The sequence below is a fragment of the Batrachochytrium dendrobatidis genome, assembly GCF_000203795.2.
Source record: "Batrachochytrium dendrobatidis JAM81 unplaced genomic scaffold BATDEscaffold_16, whole genome shotgun sequence".
Classification (NCBI taxonomy): Eukaryota; Fungi; Chytridiomycota; class Chytridiomycetes; order Rhizophydiales; genus Batrachochytrium; species Batrachochytrium dendrobatidis.
Window position 1 is genome coordinate 521537 of NW_006281114.1, and position 22869 is coordinate 544405.

At 38.0% G+C, this 22869-nt stretch overlaps 7 protein-coding genes across 7 annotated transcripts; 3 read left to right on the plus strand and 4 right to left on the minus strand.

Moving 5' to 3' along the window:
• Positions 1-705: 705 nt before the first annotated feature.
• Positions 706-1266, minus strand: BATDEDRAFT_5365 (uncharacterized protein; the record flags this gene model as incomplete). The annotated part of the gene is made up of 1 exon (XM_006682274.1): positions 706-1266. A coding segment is annotated over one exon (561 nt), but the record flags the coding sequence as incomplete, so codon positions are not given.
• A 1996-nt stretch (positions 1267-3262) lies between these two features.
• BATDEDRAFT_92306 (uncharacterized protein) lies at positions 3263-3955 on the plus strand (the record flags this gene model as incomplete). Its single annotated transcript, XM_006682441.1, has 1 exon — positions 3263-3955. The coding sequence occupies one exon, from the start codon at positions 3263-3265 to the stop codon at positions 3953-3955; it is 693 nt and encodes a 230-aa protein (XP_006682504.1).
• A 3764-nt stretch (positions 3956-7719) lies between these two features.
• On the minus strand, positions 7720-8625 carry BATDEDRAFT_28165 (uncharacterized protein; the record flags this gene model as incomplete). The annotated part of the gene is made up of 1 exon (XM_006682362.1): positions 7720-8625. The coding sequence occupies one exon, from the start codon at positions 8623-8625 to the stop codon at positions 7720-7722; it is 906 nt and encodes a 301-aa protein (XP_006682425.1).
• A 1637-nt stretch (positions 8626-10262) lies between these two features.
• Positions 10263-11357, minus strand: BATDEDRAFT_92204 (uncharacterized protein; the record flags this gene model as incomplete). Its single annotated transcript, XM_006682485.1, has 1 exon — positions 10263-11357. The coding sequence occupies one exon, from the start codon at positions 11355-11357 to the stop codon at positions 10263-10265; it is 1095 nt and encodes a 364-aa protein (XP_006682548.1).
• Positions 11358-12795: 1438 nt separating this feature from the next.
• BATDEDRAFT_28166 (uncharacterized protein) lies at positions 12796-14392 on the minus strand (the record flags this gene model as incomplete). Its single annotated transcript, XM_006682363.1, has 4 exons — positions 12796-12946; positions 12981-13170; positions 13242-14124; positions 14207-14392. The coding sequence occupies 4 exons, from the start codon at positions 14390-14392 to the stop codon at positions 12796-12798; spliced, it is 1410 nt and encodes a 469-aa protein (XP_006682426.1).
• A 2211-nt stretch (positions 14393-16603) lies between these two features.
• On the plus strand, positions 16604-17725 carry BATDEDRAFT_92307 (uncharacterized protein; the record flags this gene model as incomplete). Its single annotated transcript, XM_006682442.1, has 1 exon — positions 16604-17725. One exon carries the CDS (start codon positions 16604-16606, stop codon positions 17723-17725), a length of 1122 nt encoding a protein of 373 aa, XP_006682505.1.
• A 2896-nt stretch (positions 17726-20621) lies between these two features.
• Positions 20622-22244, plus strand: BATDEDRAFT_28167 (uncharacterized protein; the record flags this gene model as incomplete). Its single annotated transcript, XM_006682364.1, has 1 exon — positions 20622-22244. The coding sequence occupies one exon, from the start codon at positions 20622-20624 to the stop codon at positions 22242-22244; it is 1623 nt and encodes a 540-aa protein (XP_006682427.1).
• Between the last annotated feature and the right edge of the window lie 625 nt (positions 22245-22869).

Below are 22869 nucleotides of genomic sequence, written 5' to 3' on the forward strand. Positions count from 1 at the left end.
AGCTGCCAAAGATGAGCGCATAGATCAAAAGAAAGCTGCCAAAGATCAGCTCATGGCACAAAAGCAAGCTGCCAAAGCTGAGCTCATGCAACAAAAGCAAGCTGTCAAGGATCAGCTCATGGCACAAAAGCAAGCTGCCAAAGCTCTACGCATGCAACAAAAGAGAGTGCAACCTCCTACAACTTTTGGGAAAATGATGGGAAAGTAACAGATTCCAAGCCCAAATGATGATCTTAAATTAATAATAATAAAATTAGATTATTAGATTCAAACAAGATTGTTGTATGTGTTTGAATAGTGATGTTTAACTGCCATGAATCAATCTCGATCATTTGTAAAAATCAGCTTGTTTTTAATAAACTGTAAACCAACTTGCACTACACGAATGATAATGTCGTGCCTGAAAGTGTAGACTGACTTCCAGATGACAGTATACTATTAGTCCATTAACACTAACCAAATAATCATTACCAATACCAATACAAACTGTTTACATTTTTACAATATACTTTCATTTAATAAATTGTAAAAGCCATTACCAAACTTGAGCATTTAGTCTTGGTCACAGCTTTTTCCAACATAGATGCAGCAAATGTCCATGCGAGTGCATCCAGAAGTAGGTTTAGGACCACGAGTAGTGGTCAAAGGTGGAGGTGAACCGCTACTACATTCTGCTGGAACAGAGAAATCGTTTGTGTAATCTGCTGCATTTACTCCCAGACCACGTTTGGCGAATCCCTTCCAAATCTCGCACTTGTTGGCCCCATTATAATAGGCTGCATCGGACGCAATAATGGCATCACGAGCATTGACCAAGCTAGGACTGCATGGCTGATGCATCAATCCACCCATCACATTCTGCATAGCAACAATGTTGCCAGCCTTGCCCTTGGCATCGTAGAGATTGGTAGAAAATCCACTCTTGGTGACCAAGTTCCAGTAAACTTCCCAAAGCATGGCTGCCCACACCTCACCAGCCTCGTGCAGCTCTGTGCGGGTTTTAAGGTCGCCATATGTCAAAGGGTTGATTTTCATGTCCGTAGTGTAAGGATGCGAGCGAATACCTTTGAGTTTATTAATAATATACGCTCCAAGGATAACTGGCGTGTCGGCTTTGTCGGATTCTTTGGCTGTTACAATCATGGCAAATATGTCGGACCAACCTTTGCTCATACCTCTAGTTTCATGGCCCGACATGCACAAAGGCGCCAAAGATCCACCTGTCAAACGAGTCGAAACACCATGACCATATTCTTGCAAAGGAACTTGATTGAATGAATCATGTCAATCATGACAGTGACTGTTGATTATATTGACTGATTGTGTACAATTGATTGATACAAGTGATATGGATGCATCATTTGGTGTTGTTGAATCAAATCATTGCTTGATTCTGTCAATGTGATCAAATGGATTACTACAAAACTGTACATGTTCAAGTTGAATCAAGTATTGAATCGAGTATTGGATTGATATTTACACACAACCACAATTACAACCACAATTGCAATCAGCACAGTCTGAATATTAGACATTTGAACATCACATATCGAGTCATGGATAAATGCGAGTTGGCATATTGGACTGTTTTTGTAGTTTATTAATGATTTGATTCACGACTGTTTGAATTCAAGGCTCAATATGGATTACAACTGGATTGTCGTTGTTTCCATTTGGGATGACAAATCTGTCAATGTGTTGATTGATTGCTAGTTCATTGTCCAATCCATTGATCAGTAATTGTCCAAATCAAAGTTGTATTCGAGTCGAGTTGTCAATCAGAATACCATAACCTGACATTCAAACGATTATTCAAATGATTGTTGAAACCATCAATGATTGCCAGAATAAGCTTTACGACTCGACTGCAATAACCACCACAGTCATGCTCAGGTTAGTATGTTGATCCGTTTACAAAGTTCCAATACTGCAACAGATTCAACATACTCTTGAAAGTGCTGCACACCACATGGATCCAGCAAACCCACTGATGAATTGAACCAATCAATTGACCAATGACATGACTCGATATTGGACATCGAGTTGCACACAGTTGGTAAAAAGTCACCGACATGTTCAGATAGTCAAACCTTGACTACAGGTTGATATCATCACCCAACACACCAAATACAACACACAATCTGGACGACTACTGGATCATATTGTGGATATCAATCAACGGAGCTACTGGCTGCAAACAACCATGTACAATCATGTACAGTCATTACAGGACAATATGATACATTTCTGAATAGCATGTTGTAATCAACACGAGTGGAGTTGTACAATAGACTTGTCATGGTTTGCAATGGTTTGATATGAACATGATGACTCGGACTCTATTCAGTCGGATCAACTCGACTACAATTGGTCGTGTATATTATGATTGACACGATCAATTGTAGTTGAACTCGAATACAGATTGACTGTTGAATCACAATGCGTGGTATCAGCAACATGATGTGCTATATAGTGGAATGTATATGCTAACCTGACATGTGTCATGTAGTGTGTATTCGATCAATATGGGTATTAGCAATCAACAAGTCATACGATGTTTGTGTTCGAGTGATGGAATGGAATGGAGTGGAATGAGTGCATCAATCCAGAATACGAGTCAATCATGACATATGATCATGATGTGTGGTTGATACAACTATACAGTGACAATCGATGTTGATATAGTAACACACAACATGCAATGCCAACACAACAGTTGCAAGTCATTGATCATCAATGTGACATTGTGATTGCAACATGAATTGCATTGTATTGATTCAGTTGATTGATTGAATTACTGGACAATGTGCAGTGATGATTGATCGTGTCGAGTTGAATGCAAAGTATCACTAAACCACATGTTTGAATCATGCCAACCACAACACATATTGATGACCATCCAACAACTGGATGTTAGATCAGTTGCATATAGTCTTGGTTTGTACTCGTTTCCTATATTGTGGCACACTAGTCCTTTTTAGGGTGAATAAGGGTGTAAAACTGCATAATCAGCCATATGATACTCGAATGTATAGTCAAACAGTAGTTTGATCAAGAATTGCGGATCACCATATAAATGGATATCCCTTAAAAGTTGGACATTGATGACAAATCATCGTTAACCCTGGCAACACAAATCCCTTAGGACGGCCATCCAAGGAACGTGCTTTTAATATTATCCGTCCAGTAGTGGATATAAATACGATCCAAAGCCGACGTGTCAAATAACAACCATTAAAACTTGCTCGACCAAACCAGTATAATGAAACTATCAATTGTTGTATTGTCATCGATATTGGCTGTTTGCTCGGTTACTACAGCCAATCCAGTCAATCCCAGTACAACTACAAGTGCTGAAGCTAGCACTTCAACCATCATTCCCAGTGCACAAACTACACCCTCAATTGATTTTAGCAACCTTCCAGAGGAGGGTATGGATTTAATCAAAGAGTACGCACAGACGAAGAAAAGTCGTAACAATGCAAAGGAAATGCATGACTCGCTACAACTTGAAAGACTTTCTCAAAAAAAATTGGTAGAACAGCTGGGTAAAGAAATTCAGGAGTTGATAAATGAATCTGGGAGTAGCAAGAATGGTTCAAAGCACAAGAGCAAACTCAAGAAACTTCGACAGAATCTTAAACAAGAACGAAAAAGTCTCCATAGAATTACAATGAAGCTGCTAAATTCTGATTATGTTAATCTTGGCATAAAATTAGGTAAAATTCAAACGCAACTCTTGCAGTACTTGTTTGGGGAAAATCTGTATCAATCAGCCGGTTACTACACGGGACTTTTGGAATCAACTCCCGAGTTTATGAAACTCGTCAGCACGCTTGGCAATTCTGTACCAAACCAACAGCCAGGATCTGAGCAAGCCTCTACTAGTGAGACCCAGAATCAATCACAACATCATAAAAGTTCATCATCATCAAGCAAAAAGCCTACAATTTAACCCACCCAAACATCATCCAGTACACATCGAGCCTTTCTAACATTAGAAATAACCTCGGATCACGCAGGAATCGACCCAAAAAGGGTGATTCATCCGATTGATCGAAATGTTAATCTGAACTGGTTTCAACCGTGTTTATTGTATTTTTGTTTGAATAAAATACAATACAATACAATATAATTGATACTGGATATTGCATTATATCTGATCATTGTACACAGTCTTGGTTGGCATGATATCATATTGTATATTGACACTTGTACTTCCAATACAATACGATACAGTTGATTGTATATTGCATAGTTGTACACATTGATGATGTTGGCATGCATGTGTGTATTGTGTCAATATGATATTGCTTGTCATGTCGTATTGACACATGCAACACCAATACCAACAATAGTCATGTGTGTTGATATCAGATCCGACCAACTCGATCAATTTGACTGATTTGACTCGTTGATTGTGGTGTCAAAATGGTTGCATCAATAGTCTGACTGATCGTATAGTGGTTGATTGGTGCAATATGATCAGACATACTAATGGAGTGTGATAATCATGGTATTTGCAGCAGTATACCATATTCCAACTGTTGATATCGCACATTCAGTGTCGACATGATCATCCAGATATACAGTGATGGATTCAAACAATGCATACCATGATTGATACACTTGGATCATATGTATTCAATCAATACCATGTATTACCAATGCAATAATGCTCACAAACTATAATTTTGAACTAAAGTAGTCTTGAACCAGTGTTTGTTGTTTCTGTTGTATTCTGAATCACGGATACGATCACGATCTAGTTTAACAACAATGATGGCACATGTCAGTAATGTAACTGTTGTTTGCATGTCGATCATTGGAAGAAAGAAATTAAACAAAAGTCCATGACACACCACTACAAATGCCATGCTGCATAAACACCGCATATATTACATTGCACACTGACAACACTAATTGACCAATATCAAACCAGTTGATGTTGCAATCTACATCCGACTTGAACAAGTGTATTGCTCCGTTTGTTGTACAATACACGACATGGCCAGTTGGTGGTATCATGCAAGTATGGCTGATAGTTACACGTATAATCAACACTGGTTGTTATCAGGTTATTGATGTAATACCCAACACAATACACAATCAATGATATGGTTGTTGACCCATTCACAATACTCGACAAGCACCAATACATCAGAAAGTTTAAATTTATTCAAAATCAAATTCATCGACACATCATCAATCTGAATCTGAATCTGATTCCGGCTCTTCATATTTCAAACCATGCTTTTTCGTAAATGCTTTCAAATCATATCTGACACTGGCTACTTTTATCCTTGCTGCTACATACTCTTGTTTCAACTTCTTTTCAGTGTCTGGATTGTACTTTGATCCATGTATGCTTTTACCTATTGATAATGCTGACCATTGCTTGAATTTAAGACCCATAGATTCATAATATTCTTTACGTTTTTTGTTTCGTATTACTTTAGAAAACTCGAGTCTTTTCTTTATACGATCAAAAGTTCTTTGATATCTTTCTTTTAATCCAGTCGCTTGATTTGGACTAGTATTAGCAGACTCGCCTTGTCCCATTGGTTGTTGCTGATCTTGTCTAAAAGTACTTGAATTGGGTTGATCAATTGGCCGTTTTCGACCTCGTTTGGGAGTGTTTGGGCTGGATTGGTCCATTGATTGTTGCCAGCTTTCGTCAAAAATGCTTAAATCAATTGCATTCATTGAGTGTTGCTGGGTTTGACCGGAAGTACTTGGATTGGATTGATCCATTGTATGCTGTTGATCTTGACTGAGAGTATTTAAACCAGCTATATCAAACAGTTCTTGCCAGCTTTCAAAAGCGTCTGAATTGATTTCATCTATTAAGCGTTGCCAGTTTTTGTCAGGAATGCTTGGACCGGGTTCATCAGTTGATTGTTTCCGACTTTGTTTTGAAGCACTCGGGCCGGGTTGATTTATCGATTGTTGCTGATCATATTTGGAAATGCTTGAACTGGGTTGATCAATCGGCCGTTTTCGACTTCGTTTGGGAGTGCTCGGACTAGCTATATATATTGGTTGTTGCTGATCTTGATTGAAAGTGCTTGGATCAATCGGGTCAAATATGTTTTGCCAGTTTTCTTTGACAATTCTTGAATTAATTTCATCCATTAGGCTTTGCCAGTCTTCTTCGAGAATCTTTGGATCGGGTTCACTGGTTGGGCCAGACACTTGACTCAAAGTTCTTGATGCTTTGGGTGAACCATCTTTATCAGCTGGAGGAAGTATTGCATTGGCGGTTGCTGCCGCAGTCAGTACAAGTAAAATATCAACCAATTTCATCAGATTGGTCAGTGTGTTTAAACAATTAATACAAAAGTAGAGTGTTGAAACTGGTGTTGATTATAAGACTGAACATACTCGATTGTACTTGTATGTTTTGTATAGCAAACCAACCCTAACCCTTTTAGGTTAACCAGCAATACAGGGTTACTTGATTTCTTGTAGTGGTTTACTATTAAACTAGACAGTATGCTGCTCCCTAATCATAATATCACATTAATTGAGTTGATGATCGTGTCGATTGGATTATGCTTTTACGACCCTTTTATCAGGTATGTTGAAAAGCACCCTTCATGAGTGTGTTGTTTAACCGCAAACGCTTTGATTTACAACCGTATTCATTGTGCAATGACTGTATTATGTGCTGCAATATACAATGGTTACTACACATTGACTGCATTGTGTGTTTGATATACAACGACTATCATCATGACACACAATCATACTATAGTGTTGAATCTACACTTTGTGCACTCTTAGTAATCATACATTGTACGATCACCAAGTTTGAACCCACATTCATGTATTGTGTTTGACTGTCAATGTTGTCAATACAACTCTGTACACACATTTGTTGTATTCTGAATCACGGATACGATCGCAATCTAGTTCAACAACAATCATGACACATGTCAGTAATGCAACTGTTTATCACACACCAACACTGTTATTTGGTGGTCCATTTACATCAATATGGCTGCAAGTTGTTGTTATATCACGTATTCTGAGCATGGTTTTGGTATTGCACATCCAGTTCCATCACATTGCTGCTGACCCATCATTGTAATGCTGTATATCACCATAACCATAGACATGGACATGAGCATGTGGTTTCACGTATAATATTACAACCATGCATGTCGTTGGTTGAATCATCACTACTAGTGTATAATACACTACACTACATGTATGTTGACATATGTTGTACCAATTTGATTGCATTGCTACAATATGGCATGCTCCAACCTGTTTGAATGACTGTTGTGCAACATATTGATATTGACCACATGTGATACTGGTCACCAACAAAGTGATCAGCGGTATTCTATCGTATCATTCAATCACTGACTGCCAATACTTCAATTATGAATATTATCCACCATTTCATGACACCATTTGATACATTCAGTGCACAGTAGCTGATTGGTGCAATATGATCAATTCAAGCATACTATTACATTGAAATGGTGGTGACAATGCAAGGTGTTTATTGGACAAACAAGACTGAATGCTTACATGACAAATGCAAATTGACAGTATAAATCATATATACACACTGCAGTACAACATATTCTAAACAAGGTTGTTGATAGCGTGATTCCAGTTTTACAATGAAATTGAATTACCAAGCAGTTTATTATCCAAACATTGATTTACCATGCACTTTTAGTTCTGATGTTTGTGTAGAAATATTCAAGTAGACTTTTTATATCCAATGAGTTCTAGCATTTGTCGTTTGAGTCTATCAAACCTTGATTCTGGTGGAAGAAGTTGAAGATCATATTCTTGAGTTGCGCTAGATTCACTTAGATATCTAAGAATTCTAGTCTCAGGTTTAAAGTGTACTTTAGCTTCCCTTGAACCAACATCGTGACTTGACTTTTGCTGATGTTTTTTAGAATGATCGTGTTTTGAGCCGTGGGGTTTAAAAGTAGATCCGGGTTTCAAGATGGATTTTAATTCTGGAGTAGGTTCAGATACAACGCTTATCGATTCTTCTTCAGGAGGTTCAAGAGCAAACCTGCGACACACCCATAATCTTCCTGCTGCAAATCTTTCAAACTTTTTTTTATCAGATGAGCTCATTTTACGCCCACGTATCCTTCGTTTAACTTCTAGTATTCTTTCCTTTGTCTTGGCGTTCATCTTGTGCGGATATCCGTCTCCAACACTTTCTGGAATTTCCATATTTTCTAGCTTCAAATAACCCTCGACTCTAGACAATCTTTGCTGAGGTGTGGGAATATACCGTTCATTCTCTGGGACATAGCTTTTAGGGAGAGGGAATGCGTCGTCGCATGGTGTGTTGTCAAATATATCATCATCTGACTGTTTGGACTGAGAGGATGACGATGATTCATTGGACTCTTCAACAGAACTGTCTGAATCATCAGGATCTACAGTCGACTGAGCTACACCATGATTGGATTCAGTTGATTGTTGCTCTGTTCCAGTTGAAGCGCAAATACCAGTGTGTTGCTGCATGTGTATTGAACATTCTTTTACAGATTCTGATTCGCTGGCAGACGGACGATCAATGACTACTGCACTGACTGTCACTGACAATAGCAACAACACAATAGTCGATATGAATTTCATCCTGTTGACGAGAATGAATGTGATAAATCCTGTCGATTAGTAGGACAATTCTTGGTAATGAATGAGCCAGTTGTGGATATGCACTATGCTTTTATGGTGGTTAAAAACATACTCAATGCATAAGGGATATACAAGCTTACACAGCAACAACCTGACCGCCATTTAGGTATATATAGCACAGATACTCATGTGTAAACTCTTTTATGCACAGCCTTTCAACCATTGAATGAAACATGACTCATAGTCAAGGGCTGCTAACCCTGACCCATTTACTAAAGAATATATTGAAATGAGTTGCATATTCAGTTGGTTTCAGGTTACGGTCAGTATAGGGTAACAGTTTATCCACACAACAGCTGGTCAAATATTAATGGTAAAATCCTTCAAACGACTCTGCCTCAACACTTGATCTAGTGATATGATACTGTGTTGCAGTCCTGTTCAATGCAGTATGGATTGATGGTCATATCAGCAGTATCAATACTTTATGCCAACTGTAATACTTTCAATACGCAAACTCAAAGTATTGCCAATGATTAGAAAAGCTTCAACAGAACTCTTGAACTGTCAATTGTCATGCTATCAATAGTATGAACATCCGACTCAATACTGTACATGACTGGTTGTCAAGAGTCTTGCAGCGTTTAGTTGGCAAACTGGATTCCTGTTTCGATTATACAAACATGACATCAAACACATGTCTACTTTGGAACAAGACGTTGAGTTGAATGTCCAGCAATATACAAAAATATACAAAAACAGCACGAATTGAATGTCAAAACTCGATTACTAACAATTTCAAATCTACAGAAACAAATACGACAACTTGCAGTCTAGTCATGTAAACGGAACACCAACAGTGTTGGTGTGTAATAAACAGTCAGTGTCATGTCATGGTTGACAATACAGTGGTGTTGTTGGTGGTGATTGACATGCATGGTTGCATTACTGACATGTGCCATGATTGTTGTTGAATTAGATCGTGATCGTATCCGTGATTCAGAATACAATAAATGTGTGTGCAGAGTTGTACTGACAACATTGACAGTCCAACACAATACATGAATGTGGGTTCAAACTTGGTGATCGTACAATGTATGATCGTTGTATATTGAACACGTAATGCAGTCAATATGTAGTGGCAGTCAACCGGATATGTAGCCATTGTATATTCCAAATCAAAGTCACTGCATGATGAATACGGCTGTCAATACACCACTACAAATGCCATGCTGCATAAACACCGCATATATTGCATTGCACACTGACAACACTAATTGACCAATATCAAACCAGTTGATGTTGCAATCTACATCCGATCTTGAACAAGTGCATTACTCCGTTTGTTGTACAATACACGACATGATCAGTCGATGGTATCATGCAACCATACAACTGACAAGTGATTGCAAGTATGACTGATAGTTACACGTATAATCAACACTGGTTGTTATCAGGTCATTGATGCATATGGAACAAACCATGTCAATGTATCAATCAACAATCCAATAACTGTTGATGCAATACCCAACACAGTATTCAATCAATAATATGGTTGTTGATCCATTCACAATAATAGACAAATATCAACACGAGAAAGCTTAAATTTATTCAAAATCAAATTGATTGACAAGTCATCAATCCAAATCATGCTCTTCCATAAATCTTTTTAGTTTTTTCCTGGTATATTCTAATCGTTTATGTGCATTTTGATACTCTTTTTTGAGTTGCTTTTGAACCTCTAGGCTGTACTTTGATTCAAATCTCTCTTTTCCTATTGTTAACGCTAATCTTTGTCCTGATTTAAAGGTTGCATATTCAAAGTAAGCTCGACGTTTTTCTTTTAGTATTTTTTCGAAATCTTCCATTCTTTTCTTTAGGCTATCAAAGGTTTTCTGATCTTTTTTGTTTAATACAATCATTTGATTTGTAACAGGTTTGACTTTGTCAACTGGACGTTTCCGACCTCGTTTGGAAGTACTTGAACTAGGTTGATTCATCAATTTTTTCCGACCTCGTTTGAAAGTGCTTGGATTGGTTACATCAATTGGACCAGATACTTGGCTGGGAGTACTTGAACTAGGTTGATTCATCAATTTTTTTCGACCTCGTTTGGAAGTGCTTGGATTGGTTACATCAATTGGGCCAGATACTTGGCTGTGAGTACTTGAACTAGGTTGATTCATCAATTTTTTTCGACCTCTTTTGGAAGTGCTTGGATTGGTTACATCCATTGGGTGTCGCCAGTCTTTGGGAATATTTAAATTAATTTTATCAAATAATTCTTTCCAGTTTTTTGGGGTATTTGAATCGGGTTTATCAGTTGGACCAGATACTTGACTGGAAGTGCTTGAACTGGGTTGATCAATTGGTTGTTTCCAGTCTTGATAAGAAGTGATTGTATCAACTACATCTATTAGCCGTTTTCGACCTCGTTTGGGAATACTTGGACCGGCTACATCAATTGATTGTTGCTGTTCTTGATCAGAGGTGCTTGGATCAATCGGATCAAATATGTTTTGCCAGTTTTCGTCGAGAATGCTTGAATTAATTTCATCCATTAGGCTTTGCCAGTCTTCTTCGAGAATCTTTGGATCAGGTTCATTGGTTGGACCAAACACTTGACTCAAAGTTCTTGATGCTTTGGGTGAACCATCTTTATCAGCTGGAGGAAGTATTGCATTGGCGGTTGCTGCCGCAGTCAGTACGAATAAAATATCAACCAATTTCATCAGATTGGTCAGTGTGTTTAAACAATTAATACAAAAGTAGAGTGTTGAAACTGGTGTTGATTATAAGACTGAACATACTCGATTGTACTTGTATGTTTTGTATAGCAAACCAACCCTAACCCTTTTAGATTAACCAACAACACAGGGCTACTTGATTGCTTGTGGTGAGCAACCATCAAACTAGACAGTGTGGTGCTCCCTAATCACAATATCATATTGATCAATTTGATGATAATGTCAATTGAATTATGCTTTTACGACCCTTTGATCAAGTATATTGAAAAGCACCCTTATGAGTGTCGTGTAACCGCAAACGCTCCTTTTTACAACCATATTCATGTATAATGGTTCACTCCAGTATTCATCATGTAATGACTGTATTCTGCATTGCAATATACAATGGCTATTACACATTGACTGCATTGCGTGTTTGATATACAACAACCATCATATGACACACAATCAGACTATAGTGTTGAATCTACACTCTGTGCACTTTTAGTAATCATACATTGTATGGTCACCAAGTTTGAACCCACATTCATGTATTGTGTTTGACTGTCAATGTTGCAATACAACTCTGTACACACATTTGTTGTATTCTGAATCACGGATACGATCGCAATCTAGTTCAACAACAATCATGACACATGTCAGTAATGCAACTGTTTATTACACACCAACACTGTTATTTAGTGGTCCATTTACATCAATATGGCTGCAAGTTGTCGTTATATCACGTATTCTTGACATGGTTTTGGTATTGCACATCCAGTTCCACCACATTGTTGCCGACCCATCATTGTAATGCTGTATGTATCAAACACTGGCATGTCCCCATAACCTTAACCATAATCAGTAAAATGACACTCGAGTTGTTTACTGTAATCAGTATATGCAACCCAGTGCGACTACACATACTAGATCCAGTCTGTTGGTTGTTCCAGTTGACCTTGATTCACTTTTGATGTTTTGTCCGAGATTGACAATACAAATGTGTCAAGCTGAACCCAAACTACACGACTTGACTGTTCATGTCAATTGGATCGTGATCGAGCTATGCGATCATGATGTGTATTCAATCCATGCCATGTATTACCAATACAATAGTATGCGTGATCATCGTGTATCAAACAACTACAATACACACTGGACTGATCCAATACATGCACGGCTTGAACATATCACACAATCAAACATGGACACACCACATTAAAAATACATATAATATCAGCTTGTCACTAATGAATTGTATTCAGTCGAGTTTATTGAGAGTTGTTGCGTGATTCTTGACAGTGTGCTGAGTGTTCAGGCAAGACTGCTTGATCAGTCGTAGTTGATTATTAACACCAAGAGTCCCGATGTACATCATACCAACTATAAAATAATCATGGTCATCACTCATTCAACAAATAACCAGTTTTATTGATATATCTACTTAGTCCTCAAATTTCTCGTAATTAGGCTTTGACCGCCTACTACCAAGTCGCGACAACAATCTTCCGAGAGTAGATCTGCCATCTGAACTTGAAGTACTTGGTTGTTCAGGCAATCTAACAGCATACATCAAATGCATGATCAGTATCAATCTACATACCCACACATCAATATTAAACAACTTACTGTGATGGTGACCAGAGTACTTGATCACTGTTTGAAATAATAGGATATCCATCAGTCGAGACTTCGCATCCACATCCAGGACCAAACCCAACGCGTTTATGTGCTCGATCAAATATCATTGTAAGTCGAGTCATAAATGGTATACAAAGAGCTGCATTGTAATTTGAACCAACTGTTACAGCAAACAGGTCTACAATTCAACATGTATATTAGTCGGGTTAATTCAAACAACAAATATTGCATACATTGTCAAATATTTACATCTTTCAGAATCGATTTTTTGCATATAGTCTCTAGGACCCAGTGTGATCTCTACAATGGAATTGTAGTTGTCAACAGTTACGGGGTTTTGAGCATACATTACAATTGAAAGCGTCGGTAGCTTGCTCCAATCGATATTAAGTTTGGGCTCAACCATTAGATGGTGTTTCCAAAATAGGTTATTAATATCTCTTTGGTCGAACTTGCGCCTAAACATGTTATTTTTGATAGTGATCGCACCACTACCAACAATAGCATTGATCAACGCTTTCACGACTACTTTAGGGAAATGCATACATGTACAACATGTTTCCACAACGGAGTACAAAGTACGTCCATCTTTCACCCTTTTTTGGAATCCAGCAGGTAGATTCACTCGTTTGTCATTGACTAGTATGCTCTTGATGTTGACAGTAAACTGATCGTCTGATGGTGAATTTACCCATGCAACACTGCTTCCATCCGTTCCACACTTTGCAGTGATTTCCGTGTTTCCTATATTGATGAAGCTATCTGAAAGCATTTCATACGGACATAGTTGAAGACTAACCTCGTTATTGGGAATAATACCACCATTGTACAAAGCATCCATCGCAGTGATTCGTGAGTGATGATTTGACAACAAGGTATAGCCAAACCCAAATACTCCATTGAACATTGGATCGATACCAACTGCTATTACTGGTAAATTGATGTCAGTTATTTCAGTACCTGGAATCGTCACATCGGCTGTGGAACTAATCCCACTATACTTTTTGCCTTTGTAATCTATAGTAACGGGCTCCCCACTTGGAGTGTGTTGTGGAGTCAAACTCACATCGTTGCTTGAACTAGAAAGTGGTACGATTGTATCAGAAACCGCTGAATCAACTCGTAAACCCAACTATTTTAAACAAGTGTGAGATTGATTCAGCGTGGTACAAATTGATATCAAACTACAATAAATGGCATGACATGATACATACACCGACTCCATTAACATTGACTTTCATTGTGTAGCATTTGTTAATACCACCACCCAACACAACGGGTGATCGTTTTGACAGCCTATTATTTGATTGACTGTCAATTTCAATTGGTGATTCTAATGCAAGTCGAACTGCAGAAACCGCCTGTAACGCAAGTATAACGCATTCTAGAGTAATCAACATTGTATCGAGTAGTGTGATGAAAATGAATTGAATCTGATACATGACTGCCGTTTTATAACAACGGCAGTTTTAAGGGTGACAATCAGCAATCTCCAAATGAATATTTAGAAAACGCCAAATACACCATGTAGGGTGAACAAACCCAAAAACACCCTGTAGGGTGGATCAATATACAAGCATTGTTGATAGTGTATAATCAACCTCGGTAATATTCTGGAATGATCTCTCCAATTGCGGCGATGTATCTAATAATCAGATAGTATCAAATTGTCACCCTGATTATGGATAGTTATCATCACATACATTCCATTACTACAGCATATACTGTCACTGTACCAAATATTTGACTGATTGTTCAATTGGTCATGTTTTGGATCACTCGGACACAACAGCATCAAACAACCTGTTATTGCAGTATTTCAAAACCATGACTTTTCCATTGGTATGACTGCACAATCATTTTAGATTAATCTAGACTGTATACGTCAAACACTGCTGATTGTGTCACAACATGATCAACATCAAACTCGGCAATCTGTCGCTGCTACACCGAATGAGTGACATTGTACTATAATTGAATTGGAGATTGGCAGGTCGTTCAACAAACTGGCCGTGTCAACAGATCGGATTGTCATCGTGGTACATGAACCACAATGGATGATCATGTCATTCAAATCAGCACACAATCTACCGATATATGCAAAACAACACCACCAATACAAATCAATACAAACCCAATCACAAACGTGGTGTTGAATCCAATGCATGCGAGTACTTTTTAAACACATGATACACACTGATGGTGATGGTTGCTGACAGTCACATTGCAGTGTACATGTCCAATAGTGTCCACTGTCATATCGATTGTTGCCATCCGTGATATCCAACTGTACTTGTATTCACCAAATGTGCACAACATCTAGGGCTGACTGCCAGATGCTCTCATGTTTGGCATACAACTAGTCACCATCAGACCAAGCGTATACGCTAGTACAGCGCCATGAATCTATTGGCAAGTGGTTTCAATTTATTCTGGCGCGTCGAGGGTTGGATGTGTACTAGACACAATGTTGCGGATATAACTGAACTACAACAGGGTGATATCATGCATAATGGTACGGTCTGAATCTGTTTGGTAAATATGCAGCCATATATGACAACCCAATCCGTCCTTTATCACGGGTTGGTTTTAGAATGTCTGTTATTTTGGTCGATACATGTTTGTTGCATAGATTGGCAGTATTGTATGTATTTAGTCTGATTCCATTGTAAACAGTCTGGTTGATTACCCATTCACTGCTAATAACCCGTTTGTACAACATAATCGATCATTTGCTCAGTATCGAGTATTTCCAAATACAAACTTGAATGAAAAGTCTTGCCACAATACTGATCAACTGTATTACTGTTTACACTGTGGTATTATTGATGTATTGGAATGTTTGGTGTTCAGATACACAATGATAATGGTAGTACAGCTCATGGCAGTTGTATAAACCAAATGTGATTAAAGCCAATAATAATGTCAGACAAGATTGGATAATGAATTAGCGTGTAAATCATCAACATTGACCAAGATTGATTGAAATGGTGAGATTGAGTTGGATGGTGATGGACACAACAAATGAGTGTATAGAGTTGTATTGACAGCATCGACAGTCAAACACAATACATGAATGTGGGTTCAAACTTGGTGATCGTACAATGTATGATTACTAAGAGTGCACAAAGTGTAGATTCAACATTATAGTCTGATTGTGTGTCATATGATGATTGTTGTATATCAAACACGCAATGCAGTCAATGTGTAGTAACTATTGTATACTGCAATGCAGAATACAGTCACTGCATGATGAATACTGGAGTGATCCATTTACATGAATATGGTTGTAAAACAAAGCGTTTGCGGCCATACAACACTCTTGAAGGGTGCTTTTCAATACACCTGATCAAAGGGTCATAAAAGCATAATTCAATCGACATGATCATCAAATTGATCAATATGATATTGTGGATAGGGAGCAGCATACTGTCTAGTTTGATGGTTGCTCACTACAAGCAATCAAGTAACCCTGTGATGTTGGTTAACCTAAAAGGGTTGGTTTGCTATATAAAACATACAAATACAATCGAGTATGTTCAGTTTTTTAATCAACACCAGTCTCAATACTCTACTTTTGTATTAATTGTTTAAACACACTGACCAATCTGATGAAATTGGTTGATATTTTATTCGTACTGACTGCGGCAGCAACCGCCAATGCAATACTGATACCGGCTGATAACAATGGTTCACCCAAAGCATCAGTCACTTTGAGTCAAGTGTCTGGTCCAACCAATGAGCCCAATCCAGACACTTCAGATGAATATCAGCAAGAACCAATGGATTTAAGTCTTCCCAACCGAATCCGGCAACAACCAATGGATCAACCTAATCCAAATATTCCTAATCAAAGTCAACGACCAACTGTGATTGTAGCTGGTCCAAATATTTTCAAACAAGACCAAAAACCCATAATTGAACAGCCCATCCCAAGTACTCCCAGTCAAGTTTCTGACCCAATTGATCAAGTCGGTCCGAACACTTTTGATAAATACCAACAACAACCAGCTGATAAAACCAGTTCGAGTATTTCCAAACAAACCCAGCAACACCCAATAGATGCAACTGATTTAAATATTCCCAACAAAGATCAGCAACAGCCGATTGATCAGCCCAGTCCAAGCACTTCCAGTCAAGGTCGGAAACGGCCAATTAGTGATTCCAGTCCAAGTGGTGCTCCAAAACGAGATCGAAAACAACCGATTGATCAACCCGATCCAAGTACTTCTGACGAATACTGGAAACCATTATTTGATATAATTAATCCAAATATTCCCAGTCAAGACCCAATTAATGAACCCAGTCCAAGTACTTCTGGCAAATATTGGGGACCACTATTTGTTATAATTAATCCAAATATTCCCAGTCAAGACCAACAACAGCCAATGGAACAAGATGAGTCTGCTAATACTGTTCCAAATCAAGTGACTGGATTGAACAAAAAATATCAGAGAACCTTTAATCGCATGAAGAAAAGACTTGTAGCATTTAAAGTAGTACGAGAGAAAAAATGGCAACAATATCGTAGGTATGTAGACCTTGAATTCGAACAACAAATGACGTTAGCAATGGGAAAAGAAATATCTGGATCAAGATACAATCCAAACGTTCAAAAGCAATTAAAACAAGAGTATAAGAAGATAAACAAGAGAGTACATAGTGTCAGATATAAATTGAAAAACTACATGAAAAAGCATGGTTTGGAATTTGATGAGCCAGATCCAGATTGATGATTTGTCAATGAATCCAATTTTGATTTTGAATAAATTTAAGCTTTCTGATATGTTGGTATTTGTCGAGTATCGTGAATGGGTCAACAACCATATCATTGATTGCATACTGTGTTTGGTATTACATCAACAGTTACTGGATTGTTGATTGATACATTGACATGGTTTGTTCCATATACATCAATGACTTGATAACAACCAGTGTTGATTGTAACTATCAGTCATACTTGCAATCACTTGTCAGTTGCATGATACCACCAACTGATCATGTCGTACATTGTACAACAAACGGAGCAATACACTTGTTCAAAGTTGGATGTAGATTGTGCCATCAACCGCTTCGATATTGGTCAATTAGAATGCAATCATTGATTCGTTGGTTTAGTGATCGACTCGACTCACATTCAATTGTAATGGCCACAAATATGCATTGCTGATTGACACGCATATATCGACATGTATCAAACTCGGACATGGTGTATATCAGTTGCATATACCAGTCACTGATGCAATTGATGATGATCGATTAGTCAATCAATTGGGTATCAACACCAATGTCAGTCCATTATCACATGGATACTTGCAGTTGTGATCTGTATTCAGCCAGTAATATTGGTTCATGTAGTATATTGTATAGTCAACCATGCACATACACATGCATGTCATTGTCAATTGATGGCCGTTTGTAAACAACTTGTGGACAACTTACAAATATTACAATCATGGTGATTGCTTGAATGTCGATACCAAGCCATGCGTTTGATGGTCATTTACTGTTCAGTTTACTGTTCAACAATGCAAATGGTCGTTGTCTACAAATCAATCGAGTCGTAGACATGAACTGCACATTGTGCGTATCGCTTTGTTCATGACCAAACTGTAACAATGTGCACTTTGCATTGAGTTTGAACTGCAATCTGCGACTTGTACGCATTATGATGCATTGTTTCAATATTCATGTTGCATCCATCAACATCAACGTGCAGTGTCGATCTGATGTTTGGTGTTGATGTTGTGTTGATATTCCAACAACACTGAATATCGCAAATCAGGTCAGCATTGACTCGTGTGATAATAATCCATGGACAGTCGGTTTTACCAAACTGTTGTACAAACACATTGACATTCGATCGATCGGAACGACAATCAATCACTCTAATGTGTTGTTGGATATACAAACTATATTACACATGGTGACTGATGTTGTAACACATGTCGTAACACAACATTGAATCAATCAAACTGCAATTACACACTCCATCATATGTCGCATGTGTTGGCATGTCAAGTGTGGTGATATCGAGTCAAAACAGTCGATTGGCATAGTAATCCATCAACATTCGAGTCGGTTGGTCAACCAAACAGTTGTATCATGCGGTAATATCAATATACTGCGATTGTAGCATGTCATTCATCAGATATTGTTGAAACCATTACAAAACCTGTTTGGACCAAATCAAACTGTGACGAATACCGCATACTCGGATCATCATCAACTAAACCAGGAATACACACTTTGACAATATTGGCAATTGATGATTGAACCTGATTCATGGCTAATTCGTCGAGTGTTTGCAATGTGTTAATATAACCAGTCATATATCATTTGGTGTTGTTAGCTTGTGGTTTGGTGATGGTTTGATTGCAAGTGATTCCTGGACACAACACATTGCAAACCAAGCAACTTGACTACTTGAACGACTCAAACGACTCGATACTAACCGGAATTCAATACAATTGTTGAATAGCCCGTGTAATATCAGATCTAGTCAAGCCAACAAACACGACACTCAATACAACTATATACAACAAAAATGCGTTGGATTCATTTGTGATTGTATACTCATCAATCTTGAACGACAGTGTTTGTGCAGTTTTGGATATAGGTTGTATGGATATTGCAACAAACCTGTAGTATTATAGTATGACTGACATATACTACTATTGGATCAAACAACATAACAGCCTGGTATGATGTCAAATATATATGTGCATAGAATGGTCACCAAACCTGATCGGTTGTGTATTAATTATAAACAACTACCAATTAGCAACAAGTGACATTCGTATACATTGACAGAATTACTACAGACAACACCAACAATTACAAGATCATGTGCAATATATCAAGAATTGTGACATGGTTTCAATAAACCAACAACAACTGAACAAATGACATTGCAATGATTATTCATAGAACAAGGCAATCAAACGACAATGTTAGTGACGATTATGTTGGACAATATTCATGATTCAAATATCGACAGTCAAACATTGGTTAACCAACAGTTGTACGATTATACAACTGGCCCGTGTATTGACAAGTGATCAACATCGATCCGGTCATGGTTGAAACGGTGTATCACAGGAATTGAAAGTTGATAGTATTGTTGTGGTGTAATATTAGCAACTACACACAACTTGACATGAATGACAATGTTGATGTCAAAACTGACAATGTATTACAATGTATTGGTCAACAGTGACTGAGATCAATGACAATATTGCAGTCAATTCAATCCATGTGTTGATTGGAACAATCATTATCCACTTGTCAGATTCAGCATGTAAATGAATGTTTTGTAACATATTTACCAATCCAACAATTGACTGATTAACAATAATTGAATATTAAAATGTTGAATAAAAGACTCGAGTCATTATATGAATGACGTAATCAATTGAGTTGAATTGACACTCGATTGAACAATACAAATAAACACATGACAAATGTTTAAACACTATTCAAAGTGTGAATTTGTCTCACATTATTCACATGATATCGAGTTTTGGATTTAAAGTCCAATTTTTTCTTTTCTTTTTTTCATTCAATTCCATTCCATTCTATTCTTATTCTATTCCATTCAATTCTTTCATTTCTCTCCAGTAAACTCCAATGGAAAATGAAAGGTTTTACATTAAATATCTGGACTATCAGCCAGTGGAAATCGAAACCCACTTCAATGGAGAACTAGAAAGAAAAAGACCACTGACTGACGTTGGTGACTTGGTTGCAGCCATCGTTGTTGAACCAACTAGAAGACTTGCTGGTATCCCAGAGGACTATGGGCCACTCACTCTCCACTCTGCTGTTGATGGACCTGCTATTCCTGGGAATACTCTCCTGACCTCCATTCAGCAACCTACTGGTTCCTACGACCATCCACTGATTATTCGCTCTCTAAGAGATACTATCACTATGGACGAGCATATGGTTTGTTCTCTTCCTGAACCGGTGTATGACAATCCTGTATCAAGACCCAACACCTCTGGCAGAATTTGGAAGAAGCCGACACATGTTTTCCTGTGGTCTGATTTTAAGCAAAGCGTTGTTGATTGGATTGGTGCTAATCATCATCAGCATTCTCAAAGAGTACAAAAACCTGTGTTTGTTCCCAGAGTTATCACCGAAGAAGTTCAAAGTCTTCAACCCTTCATCAAGCTCAATTTGCTCGATGTCTCTGCCAAGTGTTTCATTCCTCCTTCTGAATTCAAGGCACGACGTCAAATCACAAGCTGCGTAGGGGAACCAGATCATTTAATGACTAGAAATGGAGAGGTTGTCGCTATTGTTGAAGAAAAGGGCAATTGGGCTTTGTCTACCAGTGATATCGTCAATTCATACGACACAGAAAGAACACGTGCGTCTGCTCTTGACCAACTCTACCACTATATGCGATTGAACCACAGACAATATGGGATTCTGTCGTCATACGAAAACACCTGGTTTGTTCATCGAAATCAAGAATGTGCCGTTTGTGAAGAACCTCGAAGTCATGAAATTTTGTATGTTTCCGAGGGAATCTCCTTTACTGTTCGAACACCCACTGTTCAACAATGCTTATCGTATTTCAACAGCATCGTCAATCACAATCATATGGATTCTCCCCCCGCATCAAAGCGTCCGTCTAGAGCTAGTTATGCTACCCAAATCTCTCGACCAAGTAGTAGTAGGGTATCTCCGCGTGCTAGTCTCTCCAGAGGATGCAGTTCTTTGTCGTCTGGAATTCAAATCAACGAGCAACCCCAAGACTTTGATGTTGATGATTTCAAATTCGATACAGTTCTTGGTGAAGGAAGAAGCAAAGTGTATTTGGATTACTATGGATCTAGCCGTATTGCTCTCAAGGTTGCTGATATTGCCAAGCACGGAGAAATGCTTCCAGAATTGCTGAATGAGGTTTCTGTGTATGAACAGCTATCGGGGCTACAAGGGAATGGCATACCTAGATTCGTTTGTCATGGGTTTGTGGAGGACGTTCTGTACTGTGTAGGTGTTTCTATCTGTGGTACGGTGGCCAATGGATTCACTGAACAGCAAAAGCAGAAGTTGTTGGAAACACTCGAAAGCATTCACGAGGCCGGTATTCTACATAACGATATCAAAAAGGAGAATATCTTGATTGATGAATCTGGGAATCCATATATCATTGACTTTGGCTTCTCTACACGAAATTGCTCCCCTGTTGCTCGAATGGAAGAAACAAACTTGCTCCTTAGTCTGGTTGAAAGTACTTGAGATAGTACATTTGGGTTGGAATGAATTAGACAATTATTTGTATGAATAAAGCACCGAGTCTTGACCATTATATTTGACATTGATTGTTCATAGCATTTTAGCATAAATCACCTGTCACAGGCGAGATCAACTCCAGACACTTTGAACAACTTTTAGCAGAGAGCATCTACCAAGAAGAGTAGTATCATTCAGTGCCCTATCTATACTACTATTGTTTTTTACATTTTCCACTGTTCAATACATACTGCGGTACTATTTCAAGTATTCCAAAACCAACTTGTAAATCAGACAATTGAAGATGAGTTTCATTTACGAAATATACATTTTTGAATCAACAAAACGACACATTTACTATTGAATCTGGTTTAAACCGTTCAACAATAATATCGCGAAATGCAGTTTTGTATTGTGCAACAACTCTTGCTGACATTCTAATAAAAATGAGTTTGTAAGCCTGCAATTCCAACAATATCAATCAAGTCAATTTTCAACAAGAATATTCGATTTATTTTTATTCCAACAAAATCAAGGAAATCGCAACCCAACACAAGTGTTCCATTTTGCATTTGCTGAGATTTGGTTGTTGATAACATGAGCGATTCAACTCATATTCCTGTTATTGAAT